The sequence below is a fragment of the Misgurnus anguillicaudatus genome, chromosome 2 (genome assembly GCF_027580225.2).
Source record: "Misgurnus anguillicaudatus chromosome 2, ASM2758022v2, whole genome shotgun sequence".
Classification (NCBI taxonomy): domain Eukaryota; kingdom Metazoa; phylum Chordata; class Actinopteri; order Cypriniformes; family Cobitidae; genus Misgurnus; species Misgurnus anguillicaudatus.
Genome location: NC_073338.2, coordinates 23,923,682 through 23,945,394, shown reverse-complemented (window position 1 = coordinate 23,945,394; position 21,713 = coordinate 23,923,682). Strand labels below are relative to the sequence as shown.

Sequence of the window (21,713 nt, the reverse complement as noted above, 5' to 3'; positions counted from 1 at the left end):
CCTTGGTGAAATAAAACCAAGTCATGCCTTTCTTGGGTGGAGGCCTGGATGATAGAATGAAATGACAGATCTAGTAAGTCACTGTCCAAACCTGTCTCAGATGAATAAGGCTTTGGATGTTTTTCTGTCTTTCCTGTGACAATGAACTCTGTGTACCGCTAAGGAAAAATAAGTAAGGTTACTTCAGAAAGGTATGGGTACTTAGGCTCAGTCTACTGTAGAACATCAAAGCATTTTATTCCATTGACCCAGATCTATCAATTCATACCGATACTATGAAAAAAGGAAATTCGTGTTGTAACTGGCTTCAGTTCGATTGTGGTGTGGTTAGAGTACTTGACATCTTGCATGGGAAAAGCCTTCAGGTAAATTAGAAAACAGGAACCATTTCCCACAGATGCACTACTTCAACTGTGATCTCAGAGCGTGTGAGGTGGCATGCAGTTTTTCTGCTATTAACTTGTTAGCTGAATTGCGTTAGCTGCACAAAGGTCACAAGTTTGTTCCCAGAGAATATATCTCGTGATGAGATGTATAGCCCAAATGGACTGTAAGTTGCTTTGGTTAAAAGCGTCTGCCAAATGCATAAGTGAAGTGATGTAATGGAGTGCAGTTTTTTGTGTGGTAGACCCTGCTAAAGACTTTAATATACAGGTGCAGCTCAAGCTATGATAATCAGCTGCAGAGATTTACAGGTCTTAACCAAAGAACAGAAACAGGTCTGAGACAGTGAGAAAAACGTAGGTTATTATGATCCTCTGAAGGTATTTGGCTGATAGCTGAGTTTTTGTTGCAATCAACTGTTCCAAACGTTTCTTATATGTCAACTGTCAGTCAACAAACAGCCTTAAAGCGTGTCTAACAGGTTTTCAGCTTTTAGCAGGTCTCACAGTATAACTTTCTCATTACACGGTATTAGGTTGTCACTAAATGCTGCTTTAAAGAATTAGTTCACCCAAATATAAAAATTCTCCTAATTTACTCACCAGCATGCCATCTTATGTATATGATTTGCTTTCTTCACACAAACAATTTTAGATAAAAATTCTTGCTTGACTAGTTGTTGTGTGTGCATATTGCATCATGATACACGCAATAACCAATAAGATTTGTTATTGTTGATCTATCACCATGTTTGCTGGGTTCCAATGGTCCTTGAAAGTTTGTGAGTCTGGGGGAAAAATATTTAAAATATACATAGATACAGGTAATTGAAAGTTTTCTAGAAAAGATCCATATTATTCCCTGTGTAGTGTAGGATAATATCATAAAGAATCTAGACTTTTTAAGCACACATGCTAAACTGTTTGCTTTAAATGCTTATATCTTCTGTATGCGAAGGTTGTTTTATACCAAAATGCTTTTTTGCATAGTTGTGTTTGACAAATGAAAACGTCTCGGGTTATGTATGTAACTGTTGTTTCCTGAGAAGGGAACGAGACGCTGCGTCTCCCTTGCCATACTTCCTGCATCCCTGTAATGCCGTCTTTGGCAGTATTTCAGATAGCAATATACTTCCTGGCACCCGCGTCACCCTGTCTTTGTTGTTAAGCCTCATCATTGGTTGAATTTGATAAACACATTCAGACACACTTACCTTTGGAGGGGTCCCCAAAGAGTCACCGCAGTGACGCAGCGCGAGTTCCCTCGAAAGGGAGCTGTTACAATGTATCTTTAAAGGTAACACTATGTAACCTTGCTCTCACTTGAAATGTGTCCCCACATTTAGTCCTTTAATTTGAGGGTATTGGACCTGGAAAGTCCTTGAAATGTCCTTGAATTTGAAGTTAACTAAGGTGTGGGAACCCTGTGTTTGAATTTACCACACCGATCTCTATGTTTGCAATGCATCAATCGCTAAATAAACATACACGGCTCGTTGGAATGCTTGATTCTGATTGGCCAGTCTCGACATTTGCAGGTTTGTTATTCCCAGATAACAACCACTCAAAACTACTAACACATGGTAACCTGGATGCTGCAAATCATTTTGACCGGTACAGTTTAATATTACACAAAATTCAATGTAAATATGTCTTAAATAACATATATGACATATTTATTTTTATTTATGTTAAGATAAAAAATAAAAAAAATTCCTCGCAGAAGGTCTGCATTCACTAAAATTCGCAAATAAAATATTTAAAATCAATATTAAATGTTCCTTACCTTACTTATGAGGTAATTAGCAATGCAATAAGCAGGATAATGTACAGGTAGCAGGTTGTTATTGCGAAATAAGCCCCTTCACTAACACACATAAACAAACACGCCCCTACCCCAATAGAATCTAGACCTTCTTTTGATAGACCCGCCCCCCTTTAAGCCTATACATTATCCCTTACTGAAAATATAATTTTCTCTCACAAACTGATAATTTCACGAAATATATTAACCCTCTAGAGTCATTTGAATGACTTTAATGACTATATGCTCTTTATGCTTTAGCATGTTGAGCCTTGTATAAGATAACATGATGGTATCTTAAAGGACAAGTTCGGTATTTTACACTTAAAGCCCTGTTGTCAGATTGTTTATGATGAAATAGAACGGTTTTGACTGAAATTTCGACATATGCGGCTGCCCCGAGAATTTTCGGGTGTTTGTTGTTTCACCTCCCACCTCTACAATGGGTTTAATGGTGCATTGGAACAATCCTTCCTAAAATGCATTAAACTTTTGTTTACAAAGACGTGCAACTCACCGAGTGGTCAGGGGTGTTCACTGATCACTTTCCAACAGGTGTTTTAGCATTCGTTGTTAACTTTTGGACCTATTTTTCCAAACGCCTCACACCCGTACATTCTTCCGCTGAGAGCTTGAATAATAGACACTCCAGCCCAGTTGGTGGCGATAATCCGCCTTTGCCAATTGCAAGAATAAAAACAAAGTTCCCGGCGCGAGTAATACCGTACCTCACAGCACAACTAATACAAGTCAATGGAGTTGGACAAAAATTACGATAAAACCTGTTGGAAAGCATCTTTTGCAGCGATTTTTGTGTGAGCATATCAGTGAACACCCCTGACCACTCGGTGAGTTTCACGTCTTTGTAAACAAAAGTTTAATGCATTTTAGGAAGGATTGTTCCAGTGCACCTACAGACCCATTGTAGAGGTGGGAGGCGAAACAACAAACACCCGAAAACTCCCGGGGCACCATCACATGTCGAAAGTTCAGTCAAAACCGTTCTATTTCATCACAAACCATCTGAAAACAGGGCTTTAAGTGTAAAATACCGAACTTGTCCTTTAATATAAAATTATTTGTTTGTTTTCAACTGAAGAAAGGAAGTCATATACTGCAATGGCATAAGGGATAGTACATTTAACGAAAATATTTCTTTAAATTTTAAATGAATAAATACAGCAAAAGTCAAGATTTTGAAAAAGAAAAGATGAATAATTTACGTATATTTAAGAAGTCAAGAATATTTAAGATTCATCACTCTTTCTAGAAGACTTTCATTAGTCAAATGTAAGCAACTTTGTGACATTGGGCATGGTAATTCCTTTGAACAAAAGATCAGATTTCCACACATTCAGTGAAGCAGAAGATGCTCTTCTCATGAGAACATTTTCAGATTAAGCTGGGGATACAGATCATCAGATTTGCACAAACTGCAATGTCCAAACGTTTCACTCAAATTATTATGCAAAAAATGTAATTGAAAATTGTACTACATTAATAAAAAATTAAAAGAATCTTCGTTACTAGTGTCAGACCTATTTTATATAGTGCATTATTATATTGTCTGTTTGTTATGATACGGTACAGAGATTTGGAGAACTATGTTGAGAAGATTAAGAGAAAATCCACCTCCGACACGGGCCATCAAGCAGTCACCCTGAAGGATGTAGAGGAAGGTGCAGTCAATCTACGCAAAGTAGGAGAAGCATTGGCAGCACTCAAAGGAGAACAGGATATATATTTTCCTGCCCGTGGAACCATGTCAGTTTTATATTTGTGTAATCATTTACTAAAATGGCCGATGCATGTCCTCAGGAGAGTTCCCAGACCTGCAGACGAAAATGCGAACGGTGCTGAGGGTGGAGGTGGAGGCCGTGCGTTTCCTGAAGGAGGAGCCTCATAAGATGGACAGCATGCTGAAGAGAGTCAAAGCCCTGACTGACAATCTCAGTGCATTGAGAAGGTAAAAAACAAAGAGTGCTGTGTGCGCTGTTAGCAGTATTAAGTCTCTTTGATTCGCTTTTACAATTATAATTTTGTTGTTGATTCTTAGGGGAATCTGTTTTATGCTTCTGTAGTTCAATAGTTATGCATGGTAGTAGGACTGCCAAGAATGGGTTTGATTCTCAAAAATTATACTTATTCGTACTATAAGCTGCTTTGGATACGCATCTGCATAAATGTCAAATTAAATTGTAAAGAGAACTATAATAGTTTTAACCTATTTTTAAAGAGACTCAGGGACCACCATTTACACAGAATTTCGTTTAAAGGATTAGTCCATTTTCTTAAAAAAAATCCAGATAATCTACTCACCAACATGCCATCCAAAATGTTGATGTCTTTCTTTGTTCAGTCAAGAAGAAATTCCAGGATTTTTCTCATTTTAATGGACTTTAATGGACCCCAAAACTTAACAGTTTTAATGCAGTGTCGAAGGACTCTAAACGCTCCCAAACGAGGCATAAGGGTCTTATCTAGCCAAACGATTGTCATTTTTGGAAAGAAAAATAAAAAATATGCAGTTTAAACTACAACTTCTCATCTATCTTCGGTCCTGTGACGCGCCAGCGCGACCTCATGTAATACGTCATCACGTCAAGAGGTCACGGATGACGTATCGAAACTACGCCCCAGTGTTTACAAGTGTGGAGAAAGAGGACCGTTCTGACGTTGTTGTATGTGGAATGATACTAATTAATGTCTTTGTGTCAGTTTATTGTTTAAAATGGTTCACAAATGTGCGTTTTATATATGTAACACGTGACCTACAGTGGCAAGAAAAAGTATGTGAACCCCTAGGAATAAACTGGTTTTCTACTGTGATTTGCCATAAAATGTTATCTGATCCTCATCTAGGTCACAACAATTAACAAACACGATGTGCATAAGCTCACAAGACATAAATAATTCCAGTTTCTTGTGTCTTTTTTGGAAACACCCATTAAACATTCATAGTGCTGGAGGTAAATGTAAGTGAACCCTTGGATTTAACAGCTTGTTGAGCCTCATTTGGCAGCAAATACTTCAAGCAAGCGCTTTCAGTAGTTCTGAATCAGACCTGCACATCGTTCAGAAGCAATTTTTGCTCATTCCCCTTTACAAACCGCTTTAACTCAGACACATTTGTAGGATGTCTGGTGTGAACGGCTCTCTTGAGGTCATTCCACAGGTTAAGGTCTGGGCTTTGACTAGGCCACTCCAAATGGCGCATTTTGTTTTTCTTAACAACTGTTTTTCTTAATCTGTAATGGATTTACTACAATGCTTAAGGTCATTGTCCAGTTGCATCAACTAACTTCTACCGAGCTTCAACTGGTGGACAGCCGCCCTGACATTATCCTGTAGGATTTTCTTTAACTTGATAATTAATTTTACCCTTGATGATGGCAAGTGGTCCAGGCCATGAGGCAGCAAAGCAAGATCAAATCATGATGTTCCCTCCACCATACTTCACTGTTGGGATGATGTTTCGATGATGGTAAGTTGTGCCCTTTTTGAGCCATAGTATTTTCCCCAAAAAATTCAACTTTTGTTTCATCAGTCCATATATTTTCCCATTAGCACTGGGGTTTGCCAAGGTGCTCTTTTGCAAACTTCAGGCTCACAGCAATGTTTTTCGGGAGAGCAGCGGCTTCTTCTGTGGTTTTCTGCCATAGACATCGTGCCTGTTTAAAGACTTGTGTATGGTAGACTCATGAACAGAGATGTGTGTCATTTCCAATGATGTCTTCAAACCTTTAGCTGTTACTCGTGGGTTCTTCTTTACTATATTGAGTATTCTGCATGGTGTCTTAGGAGTTATCTTGGCTGTGTGCCCACTTCTAGGAAGGGTAGCTACAGTATTAAACTGTCTCCATTTATAGACAATTTGTCTAAGTGTAGACTGATGGAGGTCTAAACATTTTGAGATTGTTTTGTATCCCTTTTCAGCCTTATGGAGTGCAACATCTCTTGATCAGATATCTTTATAAGAGCGTGGTTCAGAAGAGCTGATGCTTCTTAAGGACTACAATCTTAAAATGTGTGAGTGTCTTAATATCAATCAAAGTTGCACTAAACCACACATTTAAACTCATTTTATTAATTGGACTCCAGTTTGCCAGCTTCTGACAAAAAAGCTTTCAATAAAGTAATGAGTCCATGGGCTCACTTACATTTTCCTCCAGCACTGTGAATGTTTAATGGGTGTTTCCAAAAAAGACACAAGAAACTGGAATTATTTATGTCTTGTGAGCGCATGCACATCGTGTTTGTTTATTGTCGTGACCTAGATGAGGATCAGATAACATTTTATGGCAAATCACAGTAGAAAACCAGTTTATTCCTAGGGGTTCACATACTTTTTTTGCCACTGCTGGCACATCACACAGCCAGAGAAAGAAGAGAAGTTGTGGATTTTGACAATCGTTTTGCTAGATAAGACCCTTATGCCTCGTTTGGGATCGTTTAGAGTGCTTTGAAACTGCAATTTTAAACTGCATTAAAACTATTAAATGTTGGGGTCAATTAAAGTCCATTAAAATGAGAAAAATCTTGGATTGTTTTCCTCAAAAATCATAATTTCTTCTCGACTGAACAAAGAAAGACATCAAGATTTTGGATGACATGGTGGTGAGTAAATTATCTGGATTTGTTTTTTAAGAAAATGGAGTAATCCTTTAACTAAGACTGTATGTTATATAATATATTATATAATGCTTTACAGGTCAATACTTGTAATGCCATAATTAATGTCTTTTCTTTTTAGTCTCCCTGCAGTATCTTAAAGGGCATTTCTCTTGTCTTTCTGTGTTTTCTAGATATGCCACTGAAAGCCAGAATTATGAATCTGAAGCAGTCCCTGTAAAAACAGTTACTGATAACTCTATCGTCTTCGCGGAGGAATGCGGATCTCCCAAACCTCTCCGCAATTTTCCCGCTCCACAGTCAAGATCACCTACAAAAGTCAGTCCTTCAGAGCCCACACCCTTATCCCCCTACACGGTGCACCGGGTCTGGAGCGCTCCCATCAGCACACATCACGCCAGCCCTCCCCTAACACCCATCCACACCCGAGACTCTTCCGTTGTTGCGATGGTCAACCCCAGGAGCAGAGAAAACAGCCCAGTGCCCCAAAAAAGAGTCGCTCAACAGGGTCAGGAAGCCCTGCCGAACACTACCACCAGCACTGGATCTTTCACACAAACAGAGATCAACTTCAGTACAAACAAGAGCACGTCTGAAGAGGTAAAGCTCAACTCTTTCACTTTTGGTTGGTTAAGATGAATAAACTGGCACTAACACAAGAGTGTTGTGGTTATTTATCTACGTAACTATCTACTGGATATTCGACATCCTTCAAATTTACTTAGGCTAATTAAACAAATAGGCTGCGTGATGAGAGCAATAAAACTTTGGGTAATAAAACATTTATTTATTTATTTAGCTTTTATTATGCATTCATTTATCAGTTGCCAAGCTCTTCCAGCTACAGAAGCGCTGATAAACAAAGGAGTGATTTCACACACAGTATCTGTTTCGCTCTTCACAGGTTTCAGAAAGAGCATCAGAGTACAATTCCAGCACGGTTCATTCTCCTGGAAGAAAAACGGAGAAGGAAATGGAAAGAATCCTTCAGCATACCCAAGCCAACCTTTTGAAGGCCATACCTGACCTGGAGTTAAGCAACCAGGAGTCCTACCAACCAGCCAGCAGCCTGCCAGACAAGGTGGAAGTGGTCCCCCTGTCTCCCCTGCCTGGTATGTCCATCTACTCCTGCTAGTCATTCATTCAAGACATTTGAGACATTTGTTGTTTCTGATAGTAGCGTTTATTGGAGCATTTTGTGTTCAAACAGAAGCAACACCACAAGATGGACCCAAAGTGGAAAAACCTGTCCGTGCCAGTTTGGAGAGACCACAGAAGCCAACCATAGAAAAGCCCCACAGGGCCAGTGTTGACAAAGTAAAGCCCAACCCCGAAAGCTCCTGCAAATCTCCTCCCCCTCCTCCACCACGCAAATTCTACACCACAGGAACCGGGCGTTCAGGAGAGGTTGTCTACACCATCCGGAAAGAGTCCACTAGCGCTCAGGTGCGTGTTTCACGTAAAACATTATTTTAGGTTAATTAGATCTTGTTGAACTGCATTCCCAGACAGATGCTTTGCAAAACATTCCTGCAACTGTCCTTGATACTGTATGTGTTCAGCACACATGTGTTTTGCCTGTAGTATGTGCTGTTTTCGTGAATAATAATGATGGAGAGTCACGGTATGGATTCCAGCTGCTCTTGTTGTTTAAAAAAAATAATGGTGGGTGAGGGTCGGTCACACTTGGTTGGTTGTTTTGGCTATAGGAGGCTGAGGAAGAACCCCCGGAGCCCAAACCCCTGCGCGTGCCCCCAAAGGTCAAGCCCAAGCCTTGCTCCCCTCCCCCTGTCAACACCTTCACCTTAAAGGATGAAGTAGATGAAGGAGATAAGATTATGGCAGAGCTACAGGTGAGCAAACAACAGGCATCCTCTCAGGAGCCCTACGCACACATTATTTACTTTACAAGCACATATACTGCATGAGGTAAACCTGCGGCTGGTGAAGGAAAAAAGTGAAAGGAAGGAAAAAAATTAGCATGAAGGTGTTGAGAGACGGAGCCGTATGAACATCAAACAGCCACACCAATGTAAACATTTACACAAAACACTTGTGATGAGGTGAATGGGGTAATTCGGTTTCTTCGAGGTTTGACTTGTGCTGCCCTCTAGAGTTCAGAATAGGGAACTAACTCTGTTGTCAACAAAAACACAGGACCATTTTTAAATTGTACACTAGTCAAAATTTGAAGTGGATCAAACCCTTTTCTAAAAGTTTTCTTAAAACCAATATCCAATACCCGTTCTTGTTTTAGGACAAATTTGATGAATGTTTTTGATCCACTTCAAATGTTGACTACTATATTTGGACACTTAGGGACACTGTGGTTTATTTATAAAAAAATATGAAATAAAAAATAAATATGATTGCTTGCATTTAGCGCTGTCACGATTATTACATTTGGCTGACAGTTCATTGCCTAATAAATTGTGACAATTATGACGATTAATTGTCTGTTTTATTGCTTTGACATTCAATACTCGTACATTTTGTTTGTTCATGAAATAATTTTCACACATGGTTGTGATTATTTAAAATTAAATCATTTGCAAGGTTTACCTAGCAGTAAATTTTAATACACATAACACATATTTAAAAGTAATTATTTGATAATAATAGTTCATACTGCTTATCAAAGTTTTGCAGCATTTCTTTAAATGGCTTTACAATGTATCGCATTACACTGTCAGTTAAGGAACGCCATCTGATACGGTCTCGTTTATACAGGCGCTACAGCTCCCCCTTGTGTTTTTTTAGAGAGATGTGCAATTATTGCGGTGATCTGAAATCATTGCGATGAGGTCAAACAATCGTGATGAGACTATTATTTTATCATTGTGACAGCCCTACTTGCATTATCAAAATATATACACAGACATGTAAAATATATTGCAAATATGTATGTGCCTGTACTAGTAAAATAAAGTGCATGTGCTAATAATAAGAAATAGACACTTTGGACAGCTGTATTTTTAAATGTACAGTACTGTGCAAAAGTCATGCCACCATGCTACCATTAGATTTGTTGTTTTTGTTTTGTTTAGTGATCATATACAATTATTTCTCATTCTCTTTATTAGAATACAACCAGAAAATACAGGAAATGTGTATGTAGTATTAAAAACTGTATAAAAGTATAAGCTGAAGTGTCATGTATTTAGGGTAAACTCCCCTTCCACTTGAGCAATACCAGGTAACTGCAGGATCTCTTAAACCTAAATTAAATTAAATCCTAATTTCTAATTCTAATCAAATGACTTCAGGACTTTAGTCTCCTCAAAAAAACTCAAGATGTGTTTCGTGCCAAGAGAGGTCACACTAAATACTGACTGATGCATGAAGAAGACATTTAGTTCTAAAAATTGTTTTGTTTTTCCTGTGTTTTCTGTTTGTATCTTAGTAAAGTGAAAAATAAATATGGATGACATTAAAACTTTGCTAAAACAACAACGCTGCTGATGGTGACCTAGGACTTTTGCATAGTACTGTATATCTTACATTTTTTGCCCCAATTTTCGACCAAATTGTTTAACAAAGAAAGACGTGTGTTAGGCTTTGTAGTATTTTATATCGCAGAGCTGTTGAATGCTTTATTCTGATTGGTTGAGAAATGTTCAATGGGTATTCAATGCATTATTTTTCGATAAAAGCACCAGTGGTGGCCAGTGACTTCTCCTCTAAGGAGCGCGATATTCAAAATATTTTTACAATAAAAAATAAATGTAAAATAAAAAAGTAAAAAAAATACAGTTAATAGTCCAATAAAAATTAACTTGATGTTATGAACTATTGTTATGATTTACAGATCGACACTCTAAAAAATGTTGGGTTGTTTCAACTCATCGTTGGGTCAAATATGTAAAAACCCAACTATTTGCTAATAAATAACCCTGTGCTGGTTGTTGTTGTATTGGTTAAAACAACCTATCATTTAAATATAAAAATATAAATAACTTAAAATATTATGTATTAGGTATTATCTACTGATAAATACTTAGCTAAGAGCAAAATAAGAAGTACATAATGACCCGCTAAGTACTGCAATAATACAGCAAAAATACTGCAAAGTCAAATAAAGGACATAAACCTCCACCATGTCCCCCATAACCCTGCAGGTATTTCAGAAGTGCAGAGTTAAAGATTTACAGCCCAGATACATTGTTGATCTCACAACCCATGAGCCCTCAAACAATGATAAGGAGCCAGGGCTTTCCTTCTCTCACCACAAGGTAATGGATGTGATGTTGTGTGCTAACTACCCATTCGCCAGTCTCACACGGGCTGTCACATCCTATAACCACCTATTGTACCAACACTAATACGTAACATTCATACTGATGCACGCTGATGCCTGACCATAACCCCTCCCTCATTAAAAGAGGGGATAATATGTTTGAATGTGTGTCTAACACTGCTCTGTCACTCACAGCTCTCCCTCCAAATGCTAATAGATACGGCCATATAAAAAGGGGTGGGTCCGAGTGACTCGACTGCTAAGAGGGTCATTTAGACTTTTGACCTTTTTCTTTTCAGCAGTCAGACTTCACTTTGAGAAAAGGAGAGGGGATGTCCACTCTAGGACATTTTTTGACCAATGTTAGTTGATGTTTGTGTATTATGACAGCAATTGGATACGCTTATAACTTTAGTTAATCAACAAAGTTATTGTTTAAGATATGGTTTACCCGAAAACGAACTTTTCTTTACTTACCCTCATTTCATTTGATCCTCCAATATCTTTCTTTGTTTTTCAGAAACAGAAGTGTTATTTTGGGTTTTATGGTACAGTAGTGGATGGTGACCGCCTCTCCAGGCTTTAAAAGGAAAAGTGTTAAAGCTCACATAACACACGCTGCTTCTGCGTATCTCGAGTTAATCTTGAGCACTAAAGAGGGGAATTATATTCTTCATATAATCAAAGAGTCTTCAGTTTTATCAGATTAATAAAAAACAGATCAGTTGTACCAATTTTTTCCGAATAAACCTGACCACTTCGAGGCATACCACACAAAACACTTTTGTCTGGATAACTTATGATTCACTACATGTTCATGTCGAGTACATTATATGCACTTACGTGCCGATTTTCAACAAAACATAGACATTTGATGCCGTTTTACTTACTGTCTGCAAGTCATAACCCTGTTGGGAACGCCACATTTCAACGAAATCCAGCGTTGAACATACACACTTGCACAACTTTGCTACTACCCCAAATAAACAAACTATATCCATTGTTTTCATGATGCTGGGTTCAGCTGAACAAGCTTAAATTTCTCTGATGATGTTAACTTAATTTCATGTCTGCACATTTGGTGCATGCGTGATCTGTTTCGGTTACAGTGCCCTTATAAGGACTTCCACTCTACTTCCTTCACAGTCAAACTGCTTTTTTTGACACTTTTTTGGCATGAGGAATCCAACTCTCAAACAGTGTTAATAAGTCAAATTGGTGGAAATAGCTTCACACCCCCTCTTTAAACAAATAACTCCACTCGACTCGTGCCATATATTTTAGGTGTCCTGAAGGCGTTCAAAAGGGTTTGGTGAAAAACAAACTTATATAAACATTATTTGATGAAAGTCTTGACCTGTGCCTCTTTTTCAGTGCACATTCTTTGTATTTAAAAGTAAACTTCATAAAATTAAAACAACAATGATATCCACACCTGAGACGGTCACCATTCACACCCATAGTAAACAGAAAACCCAAAACAACACTGTGTTTGGTTTCTGAAGAGCAAAGAAAGACTTTGGGGTATAAAGGGAACATTTCACAAGACTTTTTTAAGATGTTAAATAAATCTTTGGTGTCCCCAGAGTACATATATAAAGTTCTAGCTCAAAATATCATATAGATCATTTATAATATCATGTTAAAATTGCCACTTTGTAGGTGTAAGCAAAAATTTGCCGTTTTTAGGTATGACTTATTAAATGCAAATGAGCTGATCTCTGCACTAAATGGCAGTGCTGTGGTTGCATAGTGCAGATTAAGGGGCGGTATCCCCTTCTGACATCATAAGGGGAGCCAAATTTCAATTACCTATTTTTTCATATTTGCAGAGAATGGTTTATCAAAACTAAGTTACTGTGTTGATCTTTTTCACATTTCAAGGTTGATATAAGCACTGGGGACCCAATTATAGCACTTAAACGTAGAAAAAGTCAGATTTTCATGATATGTCCCCTTTAAACAAGATAAGAGTGATTAATCATCATCATTTTTGGGTGAACTATCCTTCAAACAATGTTTGTTTAAGCTGTTTTTACTCAAACCAGGAGCAGTACTTCAAGATTCTGGATCACAGAGCATTTTATTCCACTAACACCATTTCTTTTAAAAATGAACAAATCATATTCAAAGCATTTGTACACAAGTCTCTCCCCAAACATCTTTGCATGAAAATCCTAAAATTTCTTGCAGCACTGCTTCACAATATACTGTGAGTTACATTTAAAGGAGTTACATAAGGAAGACAGCTCTAGATGGCGCCATTGATTAGTCTTGCTTCTTAATACGTTTACTTGGTGTTATTTAATCATGTAAGCAGCTCACGTAAGGATTGACATACACTGACCCCCCTCAATGTAATGACTCTGTGCTAACAAACTGTCCTAGCAGACCAGCACTCATCTATCAGAGGAAGGAACACTGTCGGAAAGCAGAGAAGATAGTGGAACACCTGCCTCATCTAGGGTAAATGTGATTTGTTTTTCGGATAATATCATATATGTGTTCTCTTTGTTTTAAATGTCTTGTTGTAAGTCCAAATATTTCTCAATTTCTTCATCAGGTCGTATATTGCATCACCGGAACGACTACAAAGACGTCAAGTGCAAGCAAATATGAAGCAGATGACCTAAAGGATCCCGCAGAAGCCACTTTTCCGTCTTCCAAGGTTGCATCTGAGAACACTTCTGACCTTTCCCAGCGATCAAACTTGTTAACATCAGATGATGTATCTCTTACTTCCTTTAAATCAGTCAAGGAGATCCAAAGCAAGCTTAGCAATCCTCAGCAGGTGTCAACCGGCTCTGTTAACTTTTCCAGGAACGGCCCCGGAGCTGGAAAAGAGATGTCACTTATTACTCCCGTAGAGTCACTTAGGCATGTAGCACCTACAGCAGCTTCTGAGAAAGTCACACCTGTCGAGACATCAGAGCAGCAGATAGTCTATACATCTAACATGCAAGATCAGGAGACGCCAGTAAAGCAAGGACAAAGAATGACCACTGTTGAAGTTACGCTTGTTAGCAAGAGCGCAGAATATCAGGTTCACGCACCTGTCAGTCAACCAAGCACTGACCCATTGTGGGCATCACAGTCGTATGATGACAGTGTTACAAATGTACAAGAAGTGATAACGACGTCATCCAAAAGTCAGGACAGATACACCGAAGACGCTAGTTTAAGTCCAGACCTACCAGGAGAAGAAGCTCCCCCTCCGCCAAATAACATCGCTTTTAGGATCACTAAATCTAAAGTACAGGCTCTGTCGACAGGAGAGTATCAACAGCTGGTAAACAGCAAAGGCACGGATGTCCAGACTCTGAAAGTGGGCTCCGAACCAAACCTATTTGCTCCAGAGGACCCTGGATATGATAAGAAGCCGGTTATCATCATTTTTGATGAGCCGATGGATATCCAACAGGCATACAAGCGGCTGTCCACCGTCTTTGAGTGCGAGGAAGAACTGGAGAGGGTTCTGTCAGAGGAACGGATCGATGAAGAGCCCGAAGAAGAAGAAGAAGAGGAAATGAACTCAACGGTTCACGTCAGTCAGACGACACCTAGAAATAATCTCATAGATTCATGCAGGACCGAGAACAAGCTTAACAATCAAAGAAGTAACAGTGTCGGAAACGCAGCATCTCTACAAGTGGAGAACTCATTTGAATCCTCTCTTGATGTTGACGACGGAGACAAAATAGGATCTTCAAAAGATGCGAAAAAGAAATTCAAGTTCAAGTTCCCCAAGAAGCAGCTCGCCGCTATCGGCCAGGCCCTTCGTAAAGGGGATAAAACGGGGAAGAAGACGCTGCAGGTGGTTGTGTACGAGGATGAAGAGGAACCGGATGGAACCTTGACCGAGCACAAAGAAGCCAAGAGGTTTGAGATCAAACCTTCAACAGATCCAGAATCGACTACGTCTCCGCCTTTATCACAAAGCCCGACCTCCACATCCCAGTCCGCCAAAGAGAGAACCGAGGAGATCCGTAAGACGACGTATCAAACGTTAGATAGCCTTGAGCAGACCATCAAACAGCTAGAAAGCACCATAAGTGACATTGGACCTGCACTGTCAACTGAAGTCTCCAACAAAGACTCCAAGCTTAAAAGAAACTCCAGTCAAGTAGAAACAGAGCTGGACAGTCCCACAAAAACACCACCTCCTCTGAAGCCAAAACCCCACAAGTCATCTCAACATAAGAGACCTAAATCGCAGTCTCGTTCCTCCACAAGCGCATTAGGCTCCTCCAGTTCCTCCAGCTCCAGCAGTAAACAGGTCTCACTCCGCTGCTTCTCTCCCGCCCTTGGCTTGGGTTTGTTGTCTTGGGAGTTTCTTTCTAACCACTGACTGAACTGTGAATGTGTTTTGTAGGCGTCTGGGGTCGAGCACACTTTAGGGTCTTTGCTGGTTGATCCTTGTCCCACTTTTACTCTGTCTACTTTAACTGTTCAAACTATCAATGAGGTGGAATGGTGGACTTTTTTCTCCGTCTCTGTTATGGGTTAATAAACTGCATGTACTGGTGGTTGGGTTGAAATTGGTGGTGGAGTTCAGCATGTCGCCTGTAGTTTTCTGTCTGCCCACAAATCTGACATCTGTAGAAGCTCTGTTTTTAGTCTGTCATGCACTTAGTTATTTTTATATCTGACATTATTTCCTTGTGTCTTTACAGAGCTCACCAGGTGACTCGCCTGCTTCAAGTAAGATTTCCTCGCCGAATTCCCGCCAGAAGCCGGGGATTGCGGAAAAACCTGCAAAACCCGGAAAACCCCAAAAGCTCCAGGATTCTCAGAGGCAATTCCGACAGGTTGTTTTACTGTAAGGCTGCCAGTGTAAGAGATTTCCTACGGTATAAAGACAAAGGAGCGTCATACCCCGTAAACCTGTGAATCCGTTTTGTTGTGGACACACATGGATCCTTGTACACCATTGCAAGCACCTGCTTGTGCATGATTATCATGTAACACAAAGGATCGGACTGTGTAATGTCACTGTGTTGCTTGAGGAGGAATGACTGGATTTTCATTCAGTTGGAAAATGAAGACATTTAGGCCTCTTCTGAATAGCGCCAAAATTCCTCCTTTTTCCCTTTACTGTTTTAGGTGTAAAACAAACTTGGAGAAAAAACACAAAAGTGTGTTGACCCATATTATGCCGTTTGTTACGAGAGCAATATTTTTGTTGGTGGTTTTATGAATATAGAGCTCTATATTTTCACGTATGTGTTATCCTACTCGACTTTCCATGTCTTCCGGCATCTTTGTTTAACAGGATTGCCATTAAAGCTGGTGCTTCCCTTACTTTGCCGCCTTCTAAGATCCCAACTCATGGATCACAGCTCAACCCATGCTCCTAATTCAAACACATCTAGGATTACTAATCAAACCTCTTGCTCTTCTTCCAAATCCTTTATACCATGTCTCAGTCTGAGCTGGCCCAGCGGTAGACCCGCTTAACCTTAAAAATCAAGCTCATTTTGCTCTCAGAGGTAGCGATTCTTCCACACACTCAACATCTCCTGCTTGCTGTCTTCATGCTTTTATTCCCACTCATCTTCTTCCAGGTTCTCCCTCTTTCTCTCCTCTATCCCTCAATGCCATGCGTCAGGGTGGCCAAGCTGCTTACATGGCTCTATCATCAGCAGTCACGGGTGTTTGAAAGCCAGCAGTGGCAAAGCCACTCGCACACCAGCATCCTCATCTGGGGACATGGCATCTTACTTTCCTGTTTGCAGGAATTAAAAGTCTGCTTTTTAATGAAAGCAGATACACTGGTTTGGTTATGCTGTGTATTTAGGGTGGTATTTTTTTCTTTGTGCACTACTTCTGAAATCGTAAGAATTCAGCAAAATAGATTTAGAGTCACATACTTAAAAAATGACTTTTAAGGGGTTTTAATTGTCAGTGTTGGCTTTATGTTTTATGAGATATTGTTTAAACTTTCCATGGACTATATAAGATTACCATTTTCAAAAGAGGAAATTGGATAAATACAGAATATTTTAGTCTGTTTAGTATTTTATAAGTTGCCATATACAGTGGTGTTCAAAAATCTGAGAGCACTTTAAAGGTGCATTGTGTAACTTTTACAATGATGTCTTGACTAGAAATGCAATATAATATGAATAACTATATTATCAGTGGTGTATAAAGACTTTACATAATGAACTGTATTGTTTTTATTACCTTAGAATGAGACGTTTTTATCTACATACACCGTGGGTCTCCTTACATAGAAGTCGCCGCCATGTTTCTACAGTAGCCCTAAATGGACAAACTGTTCTACAGAGTGCATTTTGCCCCTAGGTTGTCACAGACAACATGTTTGTCATGTGACGGCTACCGTAGCTTATCATTGCGTTTCGAAATTGAGATTGGTTGCAGTTCGCAATCTCACCACTAGATGCCGCTAAAACTCACATTACACCTTTGGAATTTTAAACTAGTTTTTGTTGAAAAAAGATGACATAAAATCATTAAATATTTGGTACACTCTCAGAAATCAAGGTACATAGTTGTCACTGGGACAGTACCCTTTCAGAAAGGTACACCCTTGTACGCAAAGAGTGCATATTAGTACTTCAAAGGTACATATTGGTAGTTCAAAGTTTCATATTTGTACCTAAATGGTACATATTGGGACCTTTTTTAAAGGGTACTGCCCCAGTGACAGCTTTTGTACCTTTATTTTTGACCGTGTATAATTACTAAATGTGCAATAAAATTGAACCAAATTTGTGACCATGTTAACCATGTTTGTACAAAAGCAAGATCTTTTTGCCTATATTGGAAAGCTCAGATCTTGCTTCAGTTGAATCACGCTGTACCAAATAATACAGCTTCAAAAACTTCACTACTGTTCTTACAGTTTTGAAGCCCACTTTTTTGAAGCCCACTGTATATCTAATATATAAGAAGTACAGGGCTCCAGACTGCCCCCAAATGGTGGAATTTTGCCCCTAAAATTTGAGAGTGTGCCACTGAATTTTACATCCAGTCGCACATGTGCAACCAGTAAATTTGACCTTATTTTCCAAAAGTGCACAATAAAATGTGACACTGAATTTGAAACAGCACATTGTATTTTCTGCATCTATCATCAAGTATTTATTAGTCATACAGTGGAAATTAGAAGAAATGTGAATATTTGGTTAGCATGTTGATTTACGGTGTGTGCCCCTAAATTTTCTGGTTGCGCCCCTAAAATTTTCAGTTGGGGGCCACTGTGCTCCTAGTGAAAAAAGTTAGTCTGGAGCCCTGAAGTAGTTAAACAGGTGTGTTGGATTTGATAGTTTGAAAGGGATTGAACTACTGCAATGCCTCGGACTCCAGTGCACTGCCAGTTTTAACTAAAAATATGCAGCCCATGACCTGTTTTGGATGTTTAGCCACATCATTTTTGTTCATTAAATGTTCAACATGATGTGTGTATATAGTGTGAGTGGATAACATACAACCATTACAGTGATAGCCTAAAGCTTTGTGTTACAACAGTCTTGTACTCCTTTACATAGCTTGTCAAATGCCAAAAATAATCGTGGTTTACATACTTAAGTATTACTCAAATATTGGGTATTAAAGTTGTTGCCAAACTTAGCTCCTATGCATGCTTTTCTACAGTTAATCAGAAGAATTATGCTTGAGAATTGTGGTTAATTGCTGTAAATAATTATTGGTTTTGTATAACTTGTACAAAAATTGTGTGAAACGAAAAGCTTGCCAGAGACATTTATCAAATAAAGGGCTGCCAGTGTATTATGACGTTTATGAAGCTTTCTTAATGTTATTTAAATTGCAGTGTTTCGTTCAAAAGCTCGACCACAATGCTGTTTCACAGACCTGACCCTATTATTTATTCATAGCATCATTTTTTTTGCTTCCAGCTCTTCAGTATTGTGCTGCAGAAAGCGGCACTGATGTAAAATAATATTAAATGAAATAATCACATAAAAACTGATTTATAGACACAGGTGGCATGAACATATGAAATCATCTTTGTATCTGTATATCTAAATATTCATAGAAATGTATACACGCACATAATTCATCAAATCTTACTGTGAAACACTTTGGGAAATCAATGTCACACCGTTATCATTTAAGTAAAAATGTATGGCTATATTAAGATATCAGCGATAAACTGAAGTCGGTGTTTTAAAAAGCTGGTTTAAAAGCCATTTAAGAACTGTGTCTGTGCCCCTCAGCAGTAATTTCATCATATGAGACATTCAAGCAATTAATATCTGATTGATGTATAAGTCATATCTGTTATGTGGACAGCAAAACTCCTCTGAGACAAATGATTGGCACATCTATTAATTTGGACTTCTCCTCTGTGCTTAGATGTCTGTTACTTTTAATGCCAAGTTCAATTCCGATTTCAAAAATTAATTTACTGTGTCGGTTCAGTAGGTGGTCAGCTGTTCTGAAGATTTCGACTTCCTGTAATGAAGTTATATTCTTATCTCTCACATGCCAAATGCTATGACAAGTATTTTCTAAGGGGATTTAAAATGTTTTAATAAAATAAATTTTCATGAATTTATCACCATTTCTGCATATTCACAACAAATTATGCCACGCATCAAATCATCACTATAATTGTAAAACACTAGAAATCTGGACAAAGGAACACTGCTGCATGTTCAATTTTAAATCCCCATCAAATTTATAATTAGCCAGTTTTAATGAAAGATAATTAGCTTGTATGCAAATTTGGGAATGTCTGAATCCCTAAGCTTTGCACCATCTAATTAGCATGTAATTTGTGTATTATAATACATTTACTATTAAGAAGTGATAAGTCCAAATGCTACAATGCTTTAGAGAGGGAAAGAGTAATTAAAACACGAGTCCTTTTAGCATTTAAGATTAATTATTGTGTCTCCTGATGTTTTATAGTACAAGAGCATCAACAATGTAAATCTTCGAGGACATTAACAAACCAACAAGGAACTTGTTTAAGTTAATCAAAGATCTGGTCACTAATTTGCATTTTTAATTCAATGCAATTAACAAGAGTCTCAATTAGATAGGAAACTAAGCAAGCTACAATAGCCTTTCAAGCTAACGCAGTTTGTCTCAATGATTCCGTTTATTTTCCCTTCAGAAAAAAATGAAACAAGGAAAATCTTGCACTTAATTTACAAGATATATATGCGTTCCTGAGAATTTAATCCATGACCTTTGCACTGATAATGCAATTTTCTGCCAACATCTGAAGAAAAGCAATGTGAAGTAGCATAATTTGATATATAAAAGCTTATTTACATTTCATAATACTGGATGTGAGATCCTGAAGAACATCCTGCATAAGTCTTTTTTGAATGAGGGACACCCGATACTGTTTGCAAAGGAATACACTCAGACTTTTTGGTTATATACTTGTATAAATAAATGAGATTGAAAGGTTCTTATTCCATCGGGGGGAAAAAACTTATTTAAAAAGTGTAGCTTCATTCTGAATGTGTGTACAAACACTGAAAGCAAATGGTCAGGACACATTCGCTATTTCCACACTTATGCTCCGAGGTTGAACCCAAACCTATCGCTTTCCCTGTTGCATTTCTGGCACATGACCTTGGCTGTGTACGTTTTAATTGATCCAATTTTATAGGGCATTACTGCCAGCTCCTCTCTACCACCCAGCTCAGGAGCCAGGGGATCACCCCAGGCGAACCGTCTGACAGCACACAATTGCCTTCCACCGGTAAGTACTCCAACATTTCATTAGCATTTAATTGAAATTTGTCTATCAGGAATAATGCTTTTAAAAGAAGAAAGCTTCAATGAGAACAGAGCACTCTGTGTACTCCCTGAAGCCTCCTTAAAGTAAGAACAGATGATTAGGAGCAATTACGTAAATACGTTTTGTGACCTACCAAACCTGGTATTTGATGTCCGACAATCACTTTTGGTTCAGAACAAATACAAATTGTTTGTTTACTCTTAACGCCATAACAGCGTCTATATTCATGGCGAGAACTGGTTTAAGGAAAACACAACCGTTTTTTAATATTTTACTGTTCTTATCTCAATTTAGACAAATTAATACATAGCTATCTTTTTTCAATGCGTGCACTTTTAATCTTTGTACAGCACTTCTTGAATGTGTTAGCATTTAGCCTAGCCCCATTCATTCCTTAGGATCCAAACAGGGATGAATTTAAATGCCACCAAACACTTCCATGTTTTCTCTATTTAAAGACTGTTACATGAGTAGCTACACGAGTAAGTATGGTGGCACAAAATAAAACTTTTGTTTGGGCCATAGGAATGAATAGGGCTAGGCCAAATGCCAACAAACCCAAGAAGCACTCCACAAAGATCAAAAGTGCACGCATGTTAAAGATGAGTATGTATTTATTCATCTCAGTTGAGGTAAGAACATAGTAAAATATTGAAAAACACACACTGGCAATTTGGCATCTCCAATTCACCAAACCGAAGTAAACTCACGCAGACACAGGGAGAACATGCAAACTCCAGACGGAAAGCCCACCTGATCGAACCAGGGACCTTATTGCTGTGAGGCAACAGTGCTACCCACTCAGCCACCCCAATAAAGGTTATTACACTGTTTGAACTGAAATTATCCTCAATGTATGAACTGACATTTAATCAAACTCATTCATTAACTGACAGCTTGGGATTCATA

General features: G+C 38.5%; 1 protein-coding gene across 1 annotated transcript in view; it reads left to right on the top strand.

Moving 5' to 3' along the window:
* The window catches only part of kiaa1217 (KIAA1217 ortholog), a 47,125-nt gene extending 28,308 nt beyond the window's left edge, over positions 1-18,817 (top strand). The window contains exons 11-20 of the mRNA XM_073875131.1: positions 3,778-3,918; positions 4,010-4,153; positions 6,993-7,419; positions 7,724-7,931; positions 8,030-8,265; positions 8,529-8,672; positions 10,938-11,051; positions 13,445-13,522; positions 13,620-15,332; positions 15,730-18,817. Of these exons, the coding sequence (XP_073731232.1) occupies positions 3,778-3,918; positions 4,010-4,153; positions 6,993-7,419; positions 7,724-7,931; positions 8,030-8,265; positions 8,529-8,672; positions 10,938-11,051; positions 13,445-13,522; positions 13,620-15,332; positions 15,730-15,879 (3,355 nt within the window). The 3' untranslated portion in view covers positions 15,880-18,817. The remainder of the gene's footprint in view (positions 1-3,777; positions 3,919-4,009; positions 4,154-6,992; positions 7,420-7,723; positions 7,932-8,029; positions 8,266-8,528; positions 8,673-10,937; positions 11,052-13,444; positions 13,523-13,619; positions 15,333-15,729) is intronic.
* Positions 18,818-21,713: the final 2,896 nt, after the last annotated feature.